Here is a 20452-nt window from a genome sequence, read left to right as displayed (position 1 = left end):
AAAAGAATGTCTTGTGAAACCTCAAAAACGACTGTAGCTCAGCACCCACAGTCTTATTAGCACTGCCAGGAGAAATCCTCTCATCTTCAACCTTGGCCTCCTTTCTCCTTACCTCAAATAAAGAGTCACATGCTTTGTGAAGATTCATGATTCTGTTGTCCAGAAACCATTCAAACACGATTGTTTAATTTTGGATATATGCAACAAGGCTGCTTTTTTAGTATCCAATGACAGTGGTAAGCTCTTCTCTGTGGAGGCTCATAACACAAGACAAATGGATTTTCAAACATCAATGTGGCAGACAAAAACCCTGACCGCTGAAATCTGCTGACAGCTCTTCATGAAGGCTTTCTGCCAGAAAACGTGATGAAGCTTCTAGCAGAAAGGCCTGACATATAACCTCATCCTATCGCCAACCACTAAGTCCTGTTTCATGTACCTTCAGGGTAGCCAAAGATGTAACTGATACAACTAAGTACATGTGCGTTAGGCTACGAGTCCATTATGATGCTCTAAAGATTCTTGATGGCAGCACACAGCCTACAGCTGAGCAAATGATCAGAATGATTGAACAAATTTGTGTTTTTCGATGTTGTAACTACATTTTCGCTGGTCTAAAGGAGAGCAAAAAGACGTTCACACTGAATATCAACTTGTTTTCAACTAAAAACAAAATCAACATTGTCTTTTCACACCACCATTTTATTTTAGATATACTTCTTTTTCTGACAAAATGTCCCAAAATTGGTCATTTTTGGTTAAACTCTTAGGTTTAAGGTATTTTTAAATGTGCGTTGTTTTCATGATGGACCATCAAGGATGAATGCAGTCTCACATCTTGAGGAAAGATGTACAATGGAGATACAATTTCCTTTGGGGAACTTAAATAAAGTATGGGAGCTTTATATTACATTTGTATCCATTTTTGTTTTGTGGTAGTCCTGGCCAGAGACGACTGTCTCTGTTGGGATTATGCTGCACAATGGTTTTACCAAGTCGAGACCACTGTTAAAGCCAAGACTAAGCCAAAACCAAACAGGAACCAAAGAACAAACCAACCAAAGAAGACAGCTTTAGTTTCTGCAGAATTCAAAGTAGACATCAGAACAACTACTTGAGTATGATTTTGAAAATATCTACTGAAAAATCCTAAAAAACGCGTTTTTGCTAGACAAAAGGAAAAAGCACAGCTTGTTTGAATGATAGTGTTCATCACAAAGGGTGAAGAGTTGATTCCCTGAAATACCTGAAGCTAATGTTACCTATTTACATTTGGAAAACTAGAGGAGGTTAAAGTGTTATCTGATTTGTACTGGCCAACAAGCCTTCTAACTTTTGCAAGCAAACACTGGTCTGATCTCAAAGACCCATCTCAGGCTTTCTGCTCTTCAGAGGTTGTAAATTCTGGTCCTTGATCTACCTCAAACATTAAGTTGGAAGCCTGGACATGTTGCAGAAGGACCAGAAAACTGTTAAACCTATTGCAATGGATGCAATGGTGCTTGACATAGTGCTCAACATATCATCTTGAGTGAATGTTGTAGAGATTTTCTGATGCACTTCTATGATTTCTGCATTTCTTAGACAAATATTCTTGGGTGTTTTTAATACTTCATTGTTTGTCTTTTCCTGCAAAATGATTTGAAACTGTTGATGACACTAAAACTTTTTCCAGTGAAAAGCTTTCTCGCTCATGATGCAGTGGAACATGGAAGACAAACAGATCCAGAGTGTTTCCTGGGAGCAGGCCTCACTGTACAAAAGCACCACTTCATAACTTAATTCAATGATTATTATTGCATATATCAGTGTTAGTACGTCTTATTCATATGTGTATATCATATATCAAAGGTTTGCAGTAGTAGACTTTTAGTACTGACGTTCTGTTTTTCTTTCTCTGGTTGTCTCCTTCTTACCTTCCTCTCTTGTGCTGCTTACGCATTATTGACGCATGCACAGCCACACACAAACACTAAGACACACTCATACGAGTACACACACAAAAATGCATTTGCACATAGGTCTACAAACGCACATGCAGCACGCAGCCAAACACACAGCCACATCAGACCTCAGTAGACTTCCTGCTCTGATTGAAATCAGCTTAAACAGATCATCTAACAAAGAGCTATCAGGCCAGACTCCACTGCCAGTTCATTAAGGCAACACTGCAGGGAAATGAATAAAGCAGCTGAGCCGAAACAATAAGCCATCACACACTGTAAGGCAGTCCATTAACAACAGCTACCTGGAAATGAACTCACCAGCTGGAAGAACTGACCCTCTATTTCAAGGTGACTGAGGTTTACACACAGTAAATACCTCCAGAACACACTGCGTCACAGGCCGCTGACTGACTGTGTTATTTAAAGTTCCTACAGGCAGTCATGATTCCATCTTCATCGAGCGCAAGCTCCATTTTTTTTCCACTTTCCAGGCTCCAATCAAACCCATCCTGCAGAGGCTGAGGTTGTGTTTATGTAGATCAAGTGGCCACGGCATAATTTTGGCTTGAAATTACTCTGAGGATTTCACTGTCTCAGATAATACTCTGAAACTGGGTCCCAACCAGAATCGTTGCATTGGCTAAGCAAAATGTGAGCCTGCACAGGGCCTTGCACCTCTATAGGGATCTTGCACCCGATGCAAACAGAATGAATATATCACAGCCCCACAGCAAGAATGAGGGACTACTTTATTGTGATAGTGAACCTTCCTAACTGGAAACGATGTGATGAGAGCAAACAGCTGATTGCTTTGGTTTTTCTCAATGAGGATGTCCTAACTTGCTCTGTGCATTAGCACCCTCTCTATTATTGTGTAGTTTCACTCACTTGCTTCTTCGCCAACATATTTTATTTGGTCAAAATTAGGGTTGCAAAGGATAACAAAATTCCCGGTTCGGATCATATCACAGTTTTGAGTCACAGATCGGATACTTTTTTGGATCAACAATTAAGACCCAGCAGTCTCCCACAGTACAGTGCATCACAGCGCACATCTGTCTCATCTTTTCACTGCAACTCTGCATCATGATTGAGGGAGTTACAGTTACAGTAAAACTGTGTTTCACACTATGATGGTTACAATTATTCTGTTGTGCAATAGTCAAAATTGATGCTGACGTCCTTAAATTTTTATTTCGCCTCATCACAGCAGCCAGCAGGGAGGTGCAGGGACTAATTAACAAGTTTAAAAAGCGGCTTCTTTTACATGATCCACAGCTGTATGGGAATATGCTAAAAAAAAAAAGGAAGGGATTTGGAAGGACGGGGTATCACAAAACTCCCAGTTCAGATTGTATCACAGTTCTGAGTCATAGATCGGATAGTTTTTCAGCTCAACAATTAAGACTCAGCAGTCTCCCACAGCACAGCGCTTCACAGCGTGCATCTGTCTTGTCTTTTCACTGTTAAAACTAACAGCAACAGTAAAACTGTTTCACACTATGATGACTACATTTAATCTGTTGCACCATTGTCAAAATTGATGCTGACGGTTTTATTTCACCTGGGAATATCCTAAAAAAAGACAAGGTTTGGAAGGACAGGGAGCTGTTGGGAGTTACAAGTGAGCAAACTGTCCATCAACTATTCAGAAACAAGCCTGACTGACTTTAGCTATGAAATATAGTACACATGCAGGAATGTAGTAGAACTAGAATATGTGCACGTGGCTCGCACATCAAGTTCACACAGGGCCCAACACGCCCCTGCAACAGTCCTGGTCCCAACCATAAATGCAGAAAACATTGCTGTATGATAATGTATTCTTACTAATCCAACCTGCATCCAAGAGTACCACGGATGTGCCAGGTGAACCTCAACACCAAATTTTAACTCAAACATTAGTATTTCCTCTGAGGAGCATGAGTCCATCACACACTATGCTGTGTGAAGTGTGGCTCATTTCTCCTGTTACATTATCACACATAATGTGTAATGCACCTTCATCATGTGCGTGGTTGTGTTTGAAAGACTTCTCGGTAATGTCATCGAGGCATGTCCTCACTGTGTACCGACGCTGTGCTCTCAGCTCCTCGTCCAGCTGCGGGAAGACGTCATACTGGCCGATCTTCTCCTTCACAGTATGTTTATAGAAAACATGTGCTCTGATATCTACAGCATCTAAGATTCTGTGAATCGCCGCTCCGGGTCAGCAGCCAGCGGCAGCACTTACTGTACAGCAGAGTAAACAGTGCATGTCCTCCAAGACATCAGCAGCAAACTACCGCGGTACTCACATGCCTCAGCTGTTTAGTGCAGGACGTCATCGTCAGCTTCTGCTGGTGGTTTGAGCTCAGCGACAGTGCTGTGAACTCATGAAGCAGATCTTTGTTTATCTGCTGCGTGCTGCTTATTGCTCCCAACTGAGCACCATCTCCATCTATGTCTTTAACATGTATACACAGTTTATCAAAGCAGGATCCAGGCTTTACGTCCCCAGCTTCATATTAACTCATTCTCATGCCAGAAATGCATATAAATTAATCTTTGGATGATTTAAGTGCAAATATCGCGTGGCCAACTCAGCTGTAACTGTCCTATAAAGGCAAAAATATATTCAAATGATTTAAAAACATATTTTTCTATTTGATGGTGTGTTTAAATGTCCATAAATGTATGTTTTTTTATGGGGATTATGTTAAATATTATTCCTTCTTTGGAAAAAGATGACCTGACTGAACTGGGAATCAACCCAACAGCCTCTGGTAACAGCGTGCTGCCTGTGCAACACTTTGCTTCTGTTCTCAATACGCACTCTTTTGTTTCACTCAGACACCATGTGTGCCCGTCTGAATATGCGCTCAGTCAAAACATATCTCATCACCATACGTCTCTCATTACGTTCAGTAGAAATCACTTAGTGGTTTGGATGTGTTCCAAACATTACCACACAGCCACCATGTGGAGCACATAACACTTCCTTTTTAACTATTCTGCCCACTCTGGATGTCTCTCAAACAGCGTGGAGGTAATGAAATACAGCCCATACGTGCCTTCATGGGCAATAATTTGAAATACAGAATAGAAAACATATTTTTGTGGTGCATAAGTAGGTCTTCATACATCGTAGAAGTATATTGGGCCTCATTCACTCAAATCTTCTTAAGCTGTTTCTTAAATTTGTTCTTAAGAAAGATCCTAAGAATAAGTCAGATTACTGAAACTGCAGATTTGTTGACAAGTGTGTTCTTACAGTCTTGAATCCTCAAAAGTGCCATTTGTTCCTGCCACACACAGAAAACACACAGAAAAGTTGAGAGAGAGAAGTTAAGGATTTCCAAATGAAAATAATAAGACACTGATGCAGTATCACTGGTTTCATATCGTAGAACAATTTTTTCCTGGGGACCCACTTTTTAAAAATGACAAACCATTGCGACCAAAGTCACAGTAAGCCGTTATCAATAAATTCTGGAAAGACTTCAATGGTGTGAAGATGAATTGTTTGATGCTTTATTGAAAATATATATATATTAGGACTGTATGGTTTGTAAAAATCATAAAAAAAAAAAAAGTCATATTGCAATAATTACAATAAAGTGAAAAAGTGCCATGTTCACTGAAAAATAGGTATTAAAATTGTGATGATGTGATATATATATATATATATTTTTTTTCATCTGGAGAACAAGATTTTTAGGCCAGGTCATCTCTGCAGCACTACAGTACCTCAGTATGATGCTGTTTTGTCGCGCATTTTTGCTTTTTCCAAGATTTTTGATTTGTTCTGGTTCTAAAATTTGGATATTGCTCTTGGTCATATTTTATTGCTACTGCGATTAATTGTGCACATGTTAAAACTTTAGAAATAAATAAATAAATAAATTCATTTATGCTGAGTTAACAGCTCAACTCTTTGTTGTTGCACCAAGATCAAATGAAATTGTCCCATATCTGATCTCAGTTCAGTCCTTGACAACCTCAACTGGGTCATGATTTCTGAGGAGGCATGTTGAATTTTTCAAACATATTTTTTTGGGTGAAAACATCAACATAAACCACCACACACTAAAGTTAAAGTGACTGTGATTTCTAATGTAATCACAGTTCAGTGTGTGGTGGTTTACGTTGATGTTTTTATCTAAGACGTTCCTGTGACCGACCAGCATCTGATCCCTGAGACTGGCTCTGGGAGTTCTGTATATTTCTCTGGTGCTTCAAGAACCACAGGCCGAGTGCTATTTAGTCCCATTGTATTGGAGAGAAGGCAGACAGCTTGACAGCCGATATCTCTAAAACTCTGCAACTCACACAAAAAATCTAGAGGGATAAATAACACCACAGGTAAGAGGAAAAATATGTACTTTTGATTTTGGGGTGAACTGTCCCTTTAAGGAACTACAAAGGCCGTCACAGTGTGGACCTCTGCCGAGGAGACAGATTCACCTCAGTTTGCCTCAGTTTTATCTGGACTCTTCCTGTACACCAATATTTTTTTTCAAAATCCTGCTGACACACAGACAAACAAACAAACGAAAACAACATACCAAACCAAAAACACAACCTCCTCCGTGAAGGTATGTATCTGCTGGAGAGCTGGACAGTTCACAGCTAACTGAACATCTGGCCAGCTGTGCTTCAGAAGCTCTGCCCTCTTACTTTTTGATGAAACTTATCAAACTTGCTTTTTGCTGAAACAAACAGAATCATCATAAAATCTACTGATTAAAGTGTTCTCAGTAATGCTCCACTCTTTGTGTTGATATAATATTAAAATCTCTAAATGAATTTATAATTGATTTATGATTTTACAGTGACACATAAAGCAACATGTAAGGCCAGTGTCAACAGGCTCTGTCAAATCATATTTCTGCAGTGATTTTTGGTCCCACACAGAGCAGAGCAGCTTCAGGAAGACTCTGACTGAGAGAGAAAACACACCGTAAAACTCAATCTGGCCACACACACTAATACACACACACACTGCTCCTCCGCTCAGACCACATAACAAGCCAATTAAAAAGCACCGTGTGCTAGTAACGCCGTCTCTTTAACCACAATTGTACTCTGGAGACCAGTTCACACACACACACACACACACACACACACACACACACACACACACACACAGGAGACATGAGGACTTAGCACTTTACATACAGCTGAAATGTTCTGGTGGTCCTCAGTCAGTGCGCCTGCATGCACATAACCAGGTTACTCAGGAAAAACAGGTGACACAGATAGTCAAAGTCAGTTCATGGAAAGCCATTTATTTAGATTTCTAGAGACTTGTCATGTTAAATATGCAGATGCATCACTGCAGTTTTCTCTCCTTTCATCCAAGCCACACAGCTGCTGCTTTCCCTGTCTGCAACGCCAACACATTCTCACTTCAGACCCTTCAAATACAGCAGCATATGATGCTGTAGGTATCCCTCTAGTGTTTGTTTGTCATGTGCAGGCCTCCATGGTCAAGTTAGCAATAATAAATACTCATCATCCTAGTACACTTTCAAAATAAAGGCACATAAAACAGCTTAGGTTTAGACAACATAACTACTTGGTTAGTTTAAGGAAAAGAGCACGGTTTGGGCTAAAACAAGTAATTAAGTCATGTAACATACAAACATTATGTAACTTGGTTTGGCTTTAAGATCATCTAACACATTATGTCAGACCACAGAAACATAATTCAGCCACATGATTAAAAAATAATCTTTAAGCATATAAAAGTAGGTCTCAAAATCATGAAAAAATGATCAGTTTTCTCTGCTCTGAAATGCTGGGGGTGTGTCCACTCCACTGTCTCACCACAGTCAAACGCCTCTAATTAAATAAGTAACTAAGATATGTAAGTTCACATATGTACTGTAAAGTACTAATTTACGAATTTTACATTCATTACATAGCTTAATCCATAGTGACTTTTGGTTTCACATATGACATGAAGCTGAAAGTCTTGTGTTTGTTTGACTCATTCATCCACCTCACCTCCTACATACATGGACTTTCTTGGTCTTTATACTACATCACCTGGCTGACAACACACCTGAGGGGTGCGTCCAGAAATGACACTAGAGGGAAGCTCCTGAAGCATAGCAGCACTGGCCAAGCTGATGTATTTGACACACTGAGAGTGAGAACAGGCTGACAGCACTTGTACCAGCCAATCCAAAACGTGGTTACCCATGTACATGGCTAAGAAACAGCTGGGGAAATCAGGTTCCTGAAATCAAACTGGAACGACCAAAACACAGCAGCCTAAATCACAAGTTCAAAGTAAAAAATAAACATGAAAATGCAGCTAAACCTTTAATCCAATGTATTGGACCTTCTCTTATGGAATTTTGGCCGTGCCAAACTTTTCCATATCAAGGATCCCATATAGGTAGATCCAACAATCAGAACAGGAGAAGAAAAAGAGTGTGCTTACGGTTTTGCTGAGGTAACCGGTGGAGATGTTCCTGCACTGTTTGTCTTCAGAATGGCAGCAGCCTCCACATCTGTAGACGGACACACATGGTGGTTTATAGAAGATGTTGGTGGGAGCCCCGAACTCCCTGCCCACGTCGACACACACTTCCCTGGGCATGCACTGAGTCTTCCTCCACTCCGACTCTATACCTGCACACACACAGACAGTCAGACCAACACCACAGCCAGGAAACAGAGCTTAATTTCCTCAGTTTATCCACATGGATGGTAATGAACATGAACATGAACAAATCTGTGCAAGTTAAGATGTTTTTTAAGTCTACAGAACCTGATTTGTAGGACAGGTATCTCTTCCTGATGACATTCATTAAGTTAAAAGTTTTTTGACACATATTTTGCCTTTAACAAATTTTACACTTCCTCTGTCATAGTGCAATTTTTATAAAATTTTGTTTAATTGTGCAGTCCAGAGGTGGACCACGTTGTTGTTTTCAAAGCTGTAAGTCAATCTCGAGTCTTTGCACTAAAGTCCCAAGTCAAGAAAGCCAAGTCCTGAATCAAGTGCCAAGTCCCAAACCTTGAATTCAGAGTCTTAAACAAGTCACAAAGTGCTCCTCACCAAATGCAACTTCAGAGTTTTAGAAAATGCATATTAATGTTACTTGATTCAGGAAAAGAAGGGAACAATTGGACTCACACTTTTTAAAGGAGATATCTGTAATATTTCTACTGCAATAATGATACAATTCCCATGAAATGTCATCAGAGATCGGAGAAACATGTTAAGTTGAAATACTTGCTTCTCTGACAGCAATGCAGTGGCTGCAGTGTCTTCCTTTGACATTTCTAGCCCAGACAGAATAACTGTTTTTGTGTGCCAGTTTCACATTAATTAGAGTTCAAAATCAGTTAATGGAGTTTGGCAGGCAGTGAGACATGGACTCACTGAACAATTAAGTGTGTATTTTTGTACTTGTGGGCTTTTGTTTTTTTAGTATGTGCACATGTAAGCACAGACGTATAAAAACTTTACCCTCTGAGCACACTGGGGACAGAAAACATGTTTGTTACATTTTTCCACTTATTGGTTCATCTAAATTCTAACATTGATTCAGCTCATTAGATATCAGGGTGATAACAGAATGAAACTGTCTGCATGTCTTAATGCATTAATGTCATGGATGTCGGCTGCTGGTCAGGGACCTCTTCACTGATGCAGCTGGAGCTCCGATGACGAGATCTGACATAAGGAGCAGGAGATCCTTAAGGTCAAAACAGTAAAACACAGGTAGATGTGAATTACCTAAGTCTGCTATGTCTGACTGTTTACATGTAATCTAGTAGGAGAAATAGGTTCCAATGCACCTGCATTTTATCTAACCTGTTTATAGGAACCTAATGGTGTTTAGCTGAGAATTTATGGGGTTTGCATGATAGCAATCTTGCATGTAGGCACACGAGTGTGGTGAGAAATGCCTGATTTTCATAACTCCAACCAGAACCTGAACCAGCCCACATAAAAAGATAAATTAACCCACTTTTTCATACAATCTTGACACCAGGAATTTAATGGAAAGGACTTTTATACATATGGTCATAATTTCATTTCATACTATCAGACCTTTATGTAATATTCTTTATTGACATGCATATAATAAACTTACAAACAATATAAGAGAATAAACTTTTGCCTAATGCAGGAAACTTGTTACGACCCTGAGGCATTTGCAGATTAATGTTTGTCATTTGCTGCAGTTTCCTCTCTCCTCTCCTCAGTGTGTGTGTGAGCGATCTCTCGCTCTCTCTCTCCACTAAAGAGTGTCTGTGTAATAGGGCCTAGCGATTGGCTCATTTAGCTCGATTGCTGCCATGGGATTGGTCAGGGGGAGGACCATCGCTTATTTGAACCATCAGCTGAGAGCACTCTGAAGAGATGTTGAGAAAGTAAATAATTTCCCCCTCTTCTCCTGTTTTTTCTTAGTTAGGAGTTAGGTTAAGTAATTGCAGATAGGTTTCTAACAAGTTTGGCTGAAGGTAAAGGACTTAGCAAAGGTTCAGTTACTACAGGCAATACACTGACTGATACAACCACACTTCAAATAATCTGAACTTTTAACTCAGTCAAACATCAAATTCTCTGTAAGCATGTTGCTTTTATTTCAGAACAGGATTATTTGAGGTCACTGCATCCACATTTTACAAATCTGTCTCAAACAGAAAGCAGGCTGGGCTGTATGTGTATGGACAAGATAATATGATGCATATGTTTCTCAGCAGCTCAACTCCACTGTCCAGTTTCAGTTAAATGCAGCCATTTTAAGCTATGCGATCTAATGCAAGTCTGAAAAAAATTTATATAAAATTTCAAACAAACCTACTTTTCAGGATGTCCAGGTTGAGGTAGGCAGCTGCAAACGCTGGCTCTTCTGCATCAGCCGCTGGCCTCAGTCTGCGAGGCTGTGGCCGCTGAGAGAGCCTGGAGGCGGCAGACAGTTTGGATCTGCACTTCAGAGCGGCCCAGTATGAAGGGTAGATGAGACTCATCAGCTCGTCCACGCTGGAGGCTGAACGCAGCTTCTGCTCCATGTCTGGCTTCGGCGGAGAGTCCTGAAGGACACAAGAGACACAGTTACTGAGAACAGACCTACTGCTGATACCTGTCAATTCTACTCTCCACGAGAGTTTCCCTCCCTCTGTTTCAACTTGTTACATTTTCCCAACATTCTCGTCCTGTTTTACGTCTTGTTACATCTTTTATCTTGTTTTTGTCCTGTTAAATCACTTTTTTCTCGGTACATCATTTTCTCAGTCTTTCGTCTGTCATCTTGTTCTTGTCTTGTTCCATTTTTGATGTTGTTTTTTTCTTATTACATCATTTTTGTCTTATTACTTCTTTTACATTAGTTTTGTTTTGTTACATCAAGTTCCTCTTGTTACAGATGACACGTCACTTTTTTCTCGTAACATCTTTTATGTAAATTAATCATTTTGTTGCATTATATTCATCTTGTTAATCTTTTTCTCTGTCTTGTTATGGCATTCTTGTCTTGTTACATCGCTTTTTTCTTTTGTTAAATCTTTTTTGTCATTTTCATCTCTTAATTATATTTGTCTTGTTAGATCACATCTACACCATTTTTGTCTTGTTATGTCCTAATACGTCTTTTATCTTGTTTTTGTCTTCTGACATCTTTAACGTCATTGTACTCTTGTTATGTCTTCTGTCATTTTTGTCTTGTTACGTCTTCTTACATCTTTTACATTGTCTTCCTCTTGTCATGTCTTTTACATAATTTTTGTCTTGTTACATTCTTATTTGTTACATTATTAAAGCTAAAGTAACAAGCCTGTTTTGAAAATGTACGGACCACAAAGCACAGATTTGTTATCAAATGTAGGGAGTAAAAGTAAAAAGTTGTCAGAAAAAGAAATACTCAAGTAAAGTACAGATACCTGAAAGTAAAGTAAACTTTGTACTTAGTTACTTCCTATCTCTGGTTAATCTATATCAGTACTTAACTCTGACAGGCCAAGAAACACTCTAGTTCTTGAAGAACACATCAACATTTGATCAACATTTCGGTTCAAGACGGTTTCTGTATGAATTCCTCTGCAGACATTCATCATCACAGTGGATGAAAACTTGGCCATCAAAGTCTATTAATGATTCAGGTGAATTTTACAGAGCACATTCATGCTCCACAGGTATGAACCCATATGACTTTAATGCACTCCAGCACCACCCCCCAGACAAACATATTTCAACTTTTACAATTTTGCAGTTTAATTAAAGGAACGCTCTTCTGTAGAACAAGCTTTCAGACGGTGGATGTGTTGACAAGGCAAATGTCCAAAAGCTAGCTTTTATTGGACAGGAATCAGTTCTCCTTACAGATCATAAATTCAGCTGATCCCATGTGACGTGCACACACACACACACACACACACACACACACACACACGTGTACATGCACACTCACACAGGCCCTAGGGGAGCAGAGTGTGTGTGTGAGATGTGAAAACAGAAGCTATATGAGAGGAGAGCTGATACAGCTACTCCTACTCACTACTACTCCGTGACTGTATATAAATCTGTGTGGAGTCACTTGCGGCTGTGGAGGGTCTCTTAAATAAGGGGAGGGTATAAATACACCAGCAAGCTTTGGGACGCCCTGCCTTTCTCTGACAGAAACAGGAACAATACAGTTAAATAAATATTTAACTGACAATTTTATACACAGCACTGACAAAGATGTGAGTGGCAATGACGTTGCACACTCATTACACTGCTGCTGTTACTTTTCAAAGAAATAGTTCCTGAAAAACGACTGGTGTGTACGCCATTGCTTTCACTTCTATTGAGTGAAATCCCAACCACAACTTTCGGCAAAAATGACACAGCCCTTTACAGATACTCAGATATGCTGTGAAAATCTGCCTTGAAAAAGGCAGCACTATCAAGTTAGGCACCTAGCATCAGCGTTGGCCTCGTCTGCTTCGTCTCGGGCAGGATGTCCAGGTGATTAAGTCCTAACCAATGAGTGAGCCAGCTCTAACCTTTCTTTGCCTTGAGACAACAACAAAAGAAATCTGATTGGATAACTTGCAGTTTTTAGGACAGCAACAATTTCAGTTTCTGAAGCAAAGCTGATAGCAAATGAAGCAGAAACTGAAGAGAATTTGTAGTTTTCAGTCATGTGACATGCACGGTGACCTGGAGGCAAAAACAAATGGCCAACATGGTGGCTCACACAGGGTTCTGTATAGAGAGCCCTCCAAGGAGACGTTCCCATACGGACGATAAATGAAATAAATCAAATATGATACATTCAAATATAACATTTGAAATACTGATATGTTAAGCCTTCTCTGAAGGCCTGGACAGTCCTCAGGTTTCCCCTCTGGTGGTGACTACAGACAGACAGACAGAGGCTGCTGTACCAAAGCCAAGTGCATTTCTAAGTTAATTTAAAGTTTTTTTTCCTTTGTTGTTGTTCCAAAAAGTGACCCAATAAAATCCAGCCCATGAGTTTTCGACTATGAATTGAATTATCAGTGTATATCTCTGTTTGTGTAGCATGAGGGGGCTGAAACTTTTTTCATGCATTGCATAATGATAATTAAATCACCTTGATACCTTGTGGTCTGTAGTTTGATCCTCTCTGCTAGCTGGATAACAAATGAAATGTCTTATTATAGATGATTATAGATGATCACTCTGATCATTTGTTGTAGAATAACCATTAATTTAACTGACGGGACATGTTTAGACTCGGCTCACAATTCTTCTAATTCTTCTTGTTTGACAGATCTGTGGAGTGTATGTGAATGTTATCTCACTTCCTGTCCTTCACTACTATTAGATATATACCAACATGCACACAATCAGTCTGACAGGAACAATATGACTGTTAACTGCAAGCAAGGCCGTCACACACATGCACACACACACATGCACACACACACACACACACACACATACACATACACACACTGACTGGCCTTTGTATTAGAGGCTGGTCAAACAGAGTAAAGCAGCCTATTGTATTTTACAGCCTGTGTCAGTGTGTTTACAGCCTCTGCAGAGATAACACACACTGCACTCCATTTCCTACTAGAAACAATGTGTTTATTTATGTGTGTCTCTACATGCATATGCATGTTTTGTGTTTTGCTTGTGTCTACACAGACTGTTTTCTGCATGTATATGTCCTGTCTGGGTTTCCTCCGTCTCTTCATGTGTGTGTGTTTGTCTTTCTGTATGTGTCCTGTCTCGGCTTCCCCTGATTCTGTGCGTTTCTGCTTGTGTGTTTGGACTGCTGTTTTCACACACACACACTCACACTCATGGTCCCTTCACGTGGGAAAAAGCCGTTTTCTCTTCCGTCACATGGGCTCAAAGAAGCCGAAAACAAACAATTGAGAATACGGCGGCTCTAAATAGGCCCGTGCTGTCACCTGACTGAGTGAGCGCAGTCACCGCTTTGGTCCTTCCTGCTCTTGACATTTCAAGTTTCAAGGTTTGAAGGATTGAAACCGCTCTGGAACGTCAACACTGCTCAGACCGCCAGGCTACTCAGAACATTTTAATATGCTTGGCACTATATTAAAGCCGCCCTGTTGATGGTTTCACATGTTTTTGCCTTTAAAATTCAAACTGTGAAATTGCACCAATTTTCAAAAGCGTGGTGCAAGTTTTTAGATCCATGTCCAAATGCAGAGGCAACCATTCACAGTCCAATTTCAGTAAACCATGAAAAGGCTCAAACCTCTCAGTCATCCATCACAGAAAACAACTCACAACATTTATTTCTGTGTGATTCTTATTATGCTGGTGCTTATTTCAGCAGTAACCAGGGAGCATTTTCAAAATGATGCTAAAACAAATACAGCAGGAAAAACATAGTTCACTGATATGACATCACATCTAATCCAGACATGAAAAGCCTGAAGTGAACTGGGATCTTTGTTATGCTAAAAAGAGACTTTTCTCATCTAAAAACAGCAACATCAGTCAATATTTCAAAGTGCTAGAAAAGCTTTTTACATGTCTACATTCATGAATTTTGTTATAAAGAAAAGAAAACATGGCCTAACCATCTTTAAAAATGTCAAAATACATTTACAGAGGCCAGTCATATTTTCCAACTCTAACCCTATTTTGCCTGTTTTTTCATTGTCTTCTCCGTATTTCATCCTGGGATCACAGTTCTCCTGTATTCCTCCCAATGTTTGCCAAATTTTCACACCTTTTTAACTTCTCACTGTATGTTTATCAGCCCTTCATGATTAAAAGTCTGCTGTTTCCAGCCGGACAACAGTGGACACCGCATAGGACTACCTGAGAAGAATTGCCATTTCTTAGGGAACGCTGCGTTGCCTTAATCAAGCCAAACTGTAGTTTCTCAACAGTAACCACGTTAATTATTGTTGCCATGACGACTCACCTGACCATGCATGGGCTGGTTGACACCAGCCTTGTTTAGTGAATACTGTGGAAGTTTGTTGATTTTTTTTCTGTCTATTCAACTTTTTTAATAATTTGTATAAAATGCTTGGGTGGATATAACCATGGCTTTGCATATTAGCTTTTCAAAATAAAATCAAGGTCCCTTCTATATTTACTAATGGTCTTTACCACTTTTTCTTTACATTAGGTCGGCCTATAAAACAGTTTTAGAACAAGCTATAAGCCCTGCCAACAAACAGTTCAATGAGCAGCCACTGACTTGGATTTAAGACTGCAGTTGCAAAGCCAAACACAACAGCAGCACTGTGTAGCATAACATGAACTGAAATATACAATTAACAGGGCAGTCCCAAGAAAAGAAAGGAGCAGCAGGAAGACAACTATTTGTTCTTAATACCTACATGCATCTCATTATTTGGAACAGACTACTAATAACTGGCAGTGCAAGGCAACGCTTTGTCCAAATTAAGTACAGTTTAAATTCAACTGAAAAGCCCTGTAAATCTACAACATAATTAGTTTCCAACAATATTATTTTGCCCGACAATGAAGCACATCTCATAAAAACTTCAATATGTTTCTAACGAAACCTCACACACACCTTAAGTAGAATATTGCATACTATGGTATGGTAAATGGCATCTTGTTGTGTCATACAGGACGTTTTTTGTCTCGATGTGTCTTTTATGTTGTGTTTTTGGCTTGTTATGTCTTTTGTTTTTATCTTCTCATGTCCTTTACATCTCTTTTGTCTTGTTACATCTTATTTGCCCTTTTTCTGCTTTTTATGTCTTGTTTGTTATGTTTATTTTATGTTATTTGTCTTTTTGTCTTTTTCATCTTTGTTAGCTCTTTCAAGTTGCTTTTGCCTGTTACATCTTTTTCGTCTTGTTACATATTTTAGGTTGTTTTGCATCTTGTTACATCGTTTTTGTCATTACATCTCTTATATTGTTATCATCTTGATATGTCTTGGTGCATCTTTGACATTGTTTTTCATCTTGTTACATCTTTTTGGTGTAGTTATGTCATTTTCATCTTCTTACATCTTTAGTATTTTGTCTTGTAACATTATATCTGGCATTGTTCTGCCTGTTAAGTCTTTTTTTGTGTTACTGTTCTTTTTACAATGTTTAAAGTTTGTTACATCTTTTTTATTTTGTTACATCTTTTATGTCATTTTTGTCTTGTTACATGGTTTTTGTCTTATTAAGTCTTTTACAAATTGTTTTTATTTGCCTTCTTATGTCTTATATGGCCTTTTTCTGCTTGTTTAGTCATTTTTGTCTTGTTTCGTCTTTTCTTTTTTTTTCATCGTTACATCTTGCACAAATCAGTGATTCCCCACAAATGCATTAAAGCTAAAGTAACAAGCCTATTTTGATAATATAAGGAATAAAAAATAGAGATGCATCAATTTCAATTTTCTTGGCCAATTCGGATTTCCTTTTTTTTTTTTTTTTTAGGGTCTGACCTGCCAATTCCAATTTTTAGTCTTTCTAAGAACTATAATTGACAGTATTCACAAACATTTTTGCAACTTTTCTTGTAAAAATTAAATTGGATCTTCATAATAAAACACCAACTATTAAATATTCATTAAATATTATTTTACATTTTCTCCAAAGTCCTCCAGGTTACAGCCAGGCCTTAATATATTTTTATATTAAGATTATTAATGGGGGGAACGCGATCTCAATTTCACATGATCTCCTGTGGAAGCAGATGTAAACAAACTGGAGACAGATGTGGTTCAACAGTTTGCTGCAGTAAAACTTTGCCATGAGAAAAACAAACACAGTAGTTAAGGAAGTCTGGATGAGAAAATGTTTGAGATGACGCATCAACACAGGTTGTTTATTCTTTAGCCAGAACAGGAAGTGAGATTTTAACTGTCTCTCTGTGAACAGCAGTCTGCTGCTGGCTAACATTAGCCTGAAGAGCTACAAAGTTTAGACTGTTCTGAGACATTATGAGCTGCTCTGTCTCATTGTAGACTGTCAGTCTTCTCTTTGTCCTGTTCTTTGAATCTATCGCCAATGTCGACTTCATGCAAGCATGTGTCTGAGTGTGTGTAGCTGTGATCAGTGTGTGATATCATGGTCAGTTTGTCTGCTGCGCGTATGACGTGACCATCCCACAGAACACACGTGTGACAATGATGGGCACACAAAATCAGATATGTGACGCTGAAAACCAGCCGGTTCCAGTCTCTGGCCGGTCGATCGGTGCTTCCCCAGTAAAAAGTGCAGATATTTGTGTTTAAATATAGGGAGCAAAAGTAAAAAGTTGTCAGCAAAATAAATACTAAAGTGCAAAAATCTACTAAAGTACAGCAACAAATTATTTGTACTTGGTTTCTTCTCACTTCTGTCTGATACCGATACCAGAATCACAAAGCTTAAAATGTTGGATCAGGTATCTGCAAATACAGACATCTATGTACTCATATATGAAATGCCACCCTGCTTATACCCTGCAACAAACCTGTATGCCAATTTCTAAGCAGACACAGGCTATATAACAAAGACAGCAACAATATCACACCCATATGGGGTTGGTACTATACACCTGTTTATTTGTTCTCCTGCATCAGAATGGGAGCACTCAATTTTGGCCAATACACAAAATTTAGGTATCAGAATCTGTATCATGAAGGAAAAAATGGTAACAGATCATTTTCAATGTGTAACTTCATCAGCTTGACCTACAGCAATAATTTGTTGCAGATGTTGAGCTAGAAAAAGCAGCAGACTGCAGACTTAATACAAATGTAGACACAAAAGTACCAAATGCAAAGTGAGACAGCTGTCAGGACAGCTGCACACGTCGGACAGCTCAGGTGATATCTGTTAGTTTGAGACTCGCCAAAGCCTGAAACCAGAGACTGACGTTGTGCTGCATGATGTCAGCAGCTGACACTCATCCTCTGTGTCTGGGGGCTCTGAGTCTGAGCTCCTTAACCACACGGGCTTTATCTTACTGTAAAAAGAGCCAGAATTTACATCCCAGGAGCTCTGTCTCTCTGCTGAACTGTCTAGCTGTCTGAAATCAAAGAGATAATGAACATTAGTGCTGACTGGTTTTTAACTTTACTGTGTTCAGATCGTCTTAAATATCCAGAGATACATGTGAAAGTCTCAACGGCTCAGGAAGCTAATGAGTTCTTCAGAGGACTGATTCATCTCTGTGCATTTGATCATTCTACACGGCTAAATCATCCACTGTCTATTTACCATCTACATCTATTTGATGTTCACAACCTAAGGTTAGTTTTGTTAAAACAAGACAAAAATATGCAAATGTGACATATTTTTGCTCAACAAAAAAAACTTGGTATAAGCATTATGAATGCTGAACTAATAATACATTATAGTATCTCATAAACCTTGTTATAAGTTGTCATGTTTGATTATAAACATTTAGAAATATTTTGTAATGCCCTATAAATGCATTTTAATGTGAATGTGCTTATAATGCATCATAGGCATCCCCATCATAGAAATTGTTATCAAAAACTTAACTCAAAGTCCAATTACTAGCTAAAATTTTAAATTGTCTTAATTAGAGGATGGAAGTTGCTCAGTTGCCGTGGAGACAATGTTTTAATGTGACCTAAGTGTGTAGATTTAATCATGTGACAGCTGAGCTGAGCAACTGAACAATTTATCTACGTTGTCGGTGAGATGTAGCTGAAATCAACAGGGAAAATGTGTAAGCAGACTTAATTTTTTTTTCATTTTTTGATGAAACTACTCTTTCAGAGGTCAACAGTAAACGTTTGTGCTCATATTTCCTGTTGTTTCCTGCCCTGTTCCCTTGTTTCTGACATTTCTCAGAAATGTTTCGTGACTGGTTCACTCAAGAAAATGCTGCTCACTTCTCAAACACACTTGTTTGTACAAAATGAGATTTTAGCACTTGATCAAATGACTTAACCTCACACACAATAAAAATACTTTTCTGACTGGGGACCACATCTACACTGGCAACATACACAGAAACGATGCTTATAAAATAGTAAAGGTTCTTCATTTTTGCAACAAAACTACACCAACTAACAGAAAGAGCATTTTCCGAAGAGGAAGCAGAGCAGAGCCAGAGAAACGGAGCTCGAGGAGAACTCTGAACACAGATGGTAAAACACTCAGACACAGCAGACGTGGAAAAGACCTGTCAGATACTCAAACGCACGGCACATCAAAGAAAGGAAGTCCAACATGTTATTTAAGACATTATATAAACCATCTAGGACAATATAATAAAAGAGATGTAATGTTTTATATGCAGCTCCCAGCCATCTGTGGTTTTGTTCAGTAACTTCAGTTCCATTGAGACAATAACAATCAAATTTTATTGTTCTGAAACAAAACTGAATTTAGACATATTATATTATATTATATTATATTATATTATATTATATTATATTATATTATATTATTTTATATTATATTATATTATAACAAGGAGACATAAACTTGTGAAATTCTTATGGGACAGCTGATAGGGCATACTGTGTATATTATGCCAAGGTGATCTGACCAAATAATCTGAAAACAATCAACTAGAATATAATATCAAAGATATAACATGATATGATATGATGAGCATGATATGCTTTTAGCCCTACTTGTCTCCTCACGTCTGTATGTCTTCCAGAAGTATATTTGACACTTTGCCCAGTTTGTATGATTTTATCAAGAGATACAGATGGAAAACCTGCAAAACAAATCAAGCCTCTAGAGCACATGTCAAACTCAAGGCCCGCAGGCCAAGTCTGGCCCAGAACCTCATTTTATGTGGCCCTCGAGAGCTTGCAAAGAATATAATATAATAATATATATAATATAATAATTGTGTCAATAAACTACATGTCCCAGAATGCATTTTATCAACTCACTAAAGGTGTCAAAGCCACTACATGTTAGTATATGCAACATTTTATAGTCATCTCTCGCAGTGGCACGTTATTACCAGTATTTGCCATTATTTTTCTTGGACTTCTGAAACAAATAATCAAATGCAGAGGCAATTATGTAATATAATAACAAGTAGATATATTTATATAGTCTTACACTGACAAATGACCATAATGCTCCTG

General features: G+C 38.6%; 1 protein-coding gene across 1 annotated transcript in view; it reads right to left on the bottom strand.

Annotated features, from left to right (window-relative positions):
* The window catches only part of vegfc (vascular endothelial growth factor c), an 82660-nt gene that overhangs the window by 35601 nt on the left and 26607 nt on the right, over positions 1-20452 (bottom strand). The window contains exons 2-3 of the mRNA XM_084747597.1: positions 10760-10988; positions 8380-8570 (exon numbers count right to left, since the gene is read on the bottom strand). Of these exons, the coding sequence (XP_084603723.1) occupies positions 8380-8570; positions 10760-10988 (420 nt within the window). The remainder of the gene's footprint in view (positions 1-8379; positions 8571-10759; positions 10989-20452) is intronic.

The sequence above is a fragment of the Lutjanus erythropterus genome, chromosome 3 (genome assembly GCF_056507025.1).
Source record: "Lutjanus erythropterus isolate fLutEry1 chromosome 3, fLutEry1.hap2, whole genome shotgun sequence".
Classification (NCBI taxonomy): Eukaryota; Metazoa; Chordata; class Actinopteri; order Lutjaniformes; family Lutjanidae; genus Lutjanus; species Lutjanus erythropterus.
The sequence above is the reverse complement of the archived record's forward strand: the minus strand, read 5'-3'. Positions and strand labels throughout refer to the sequence as shown.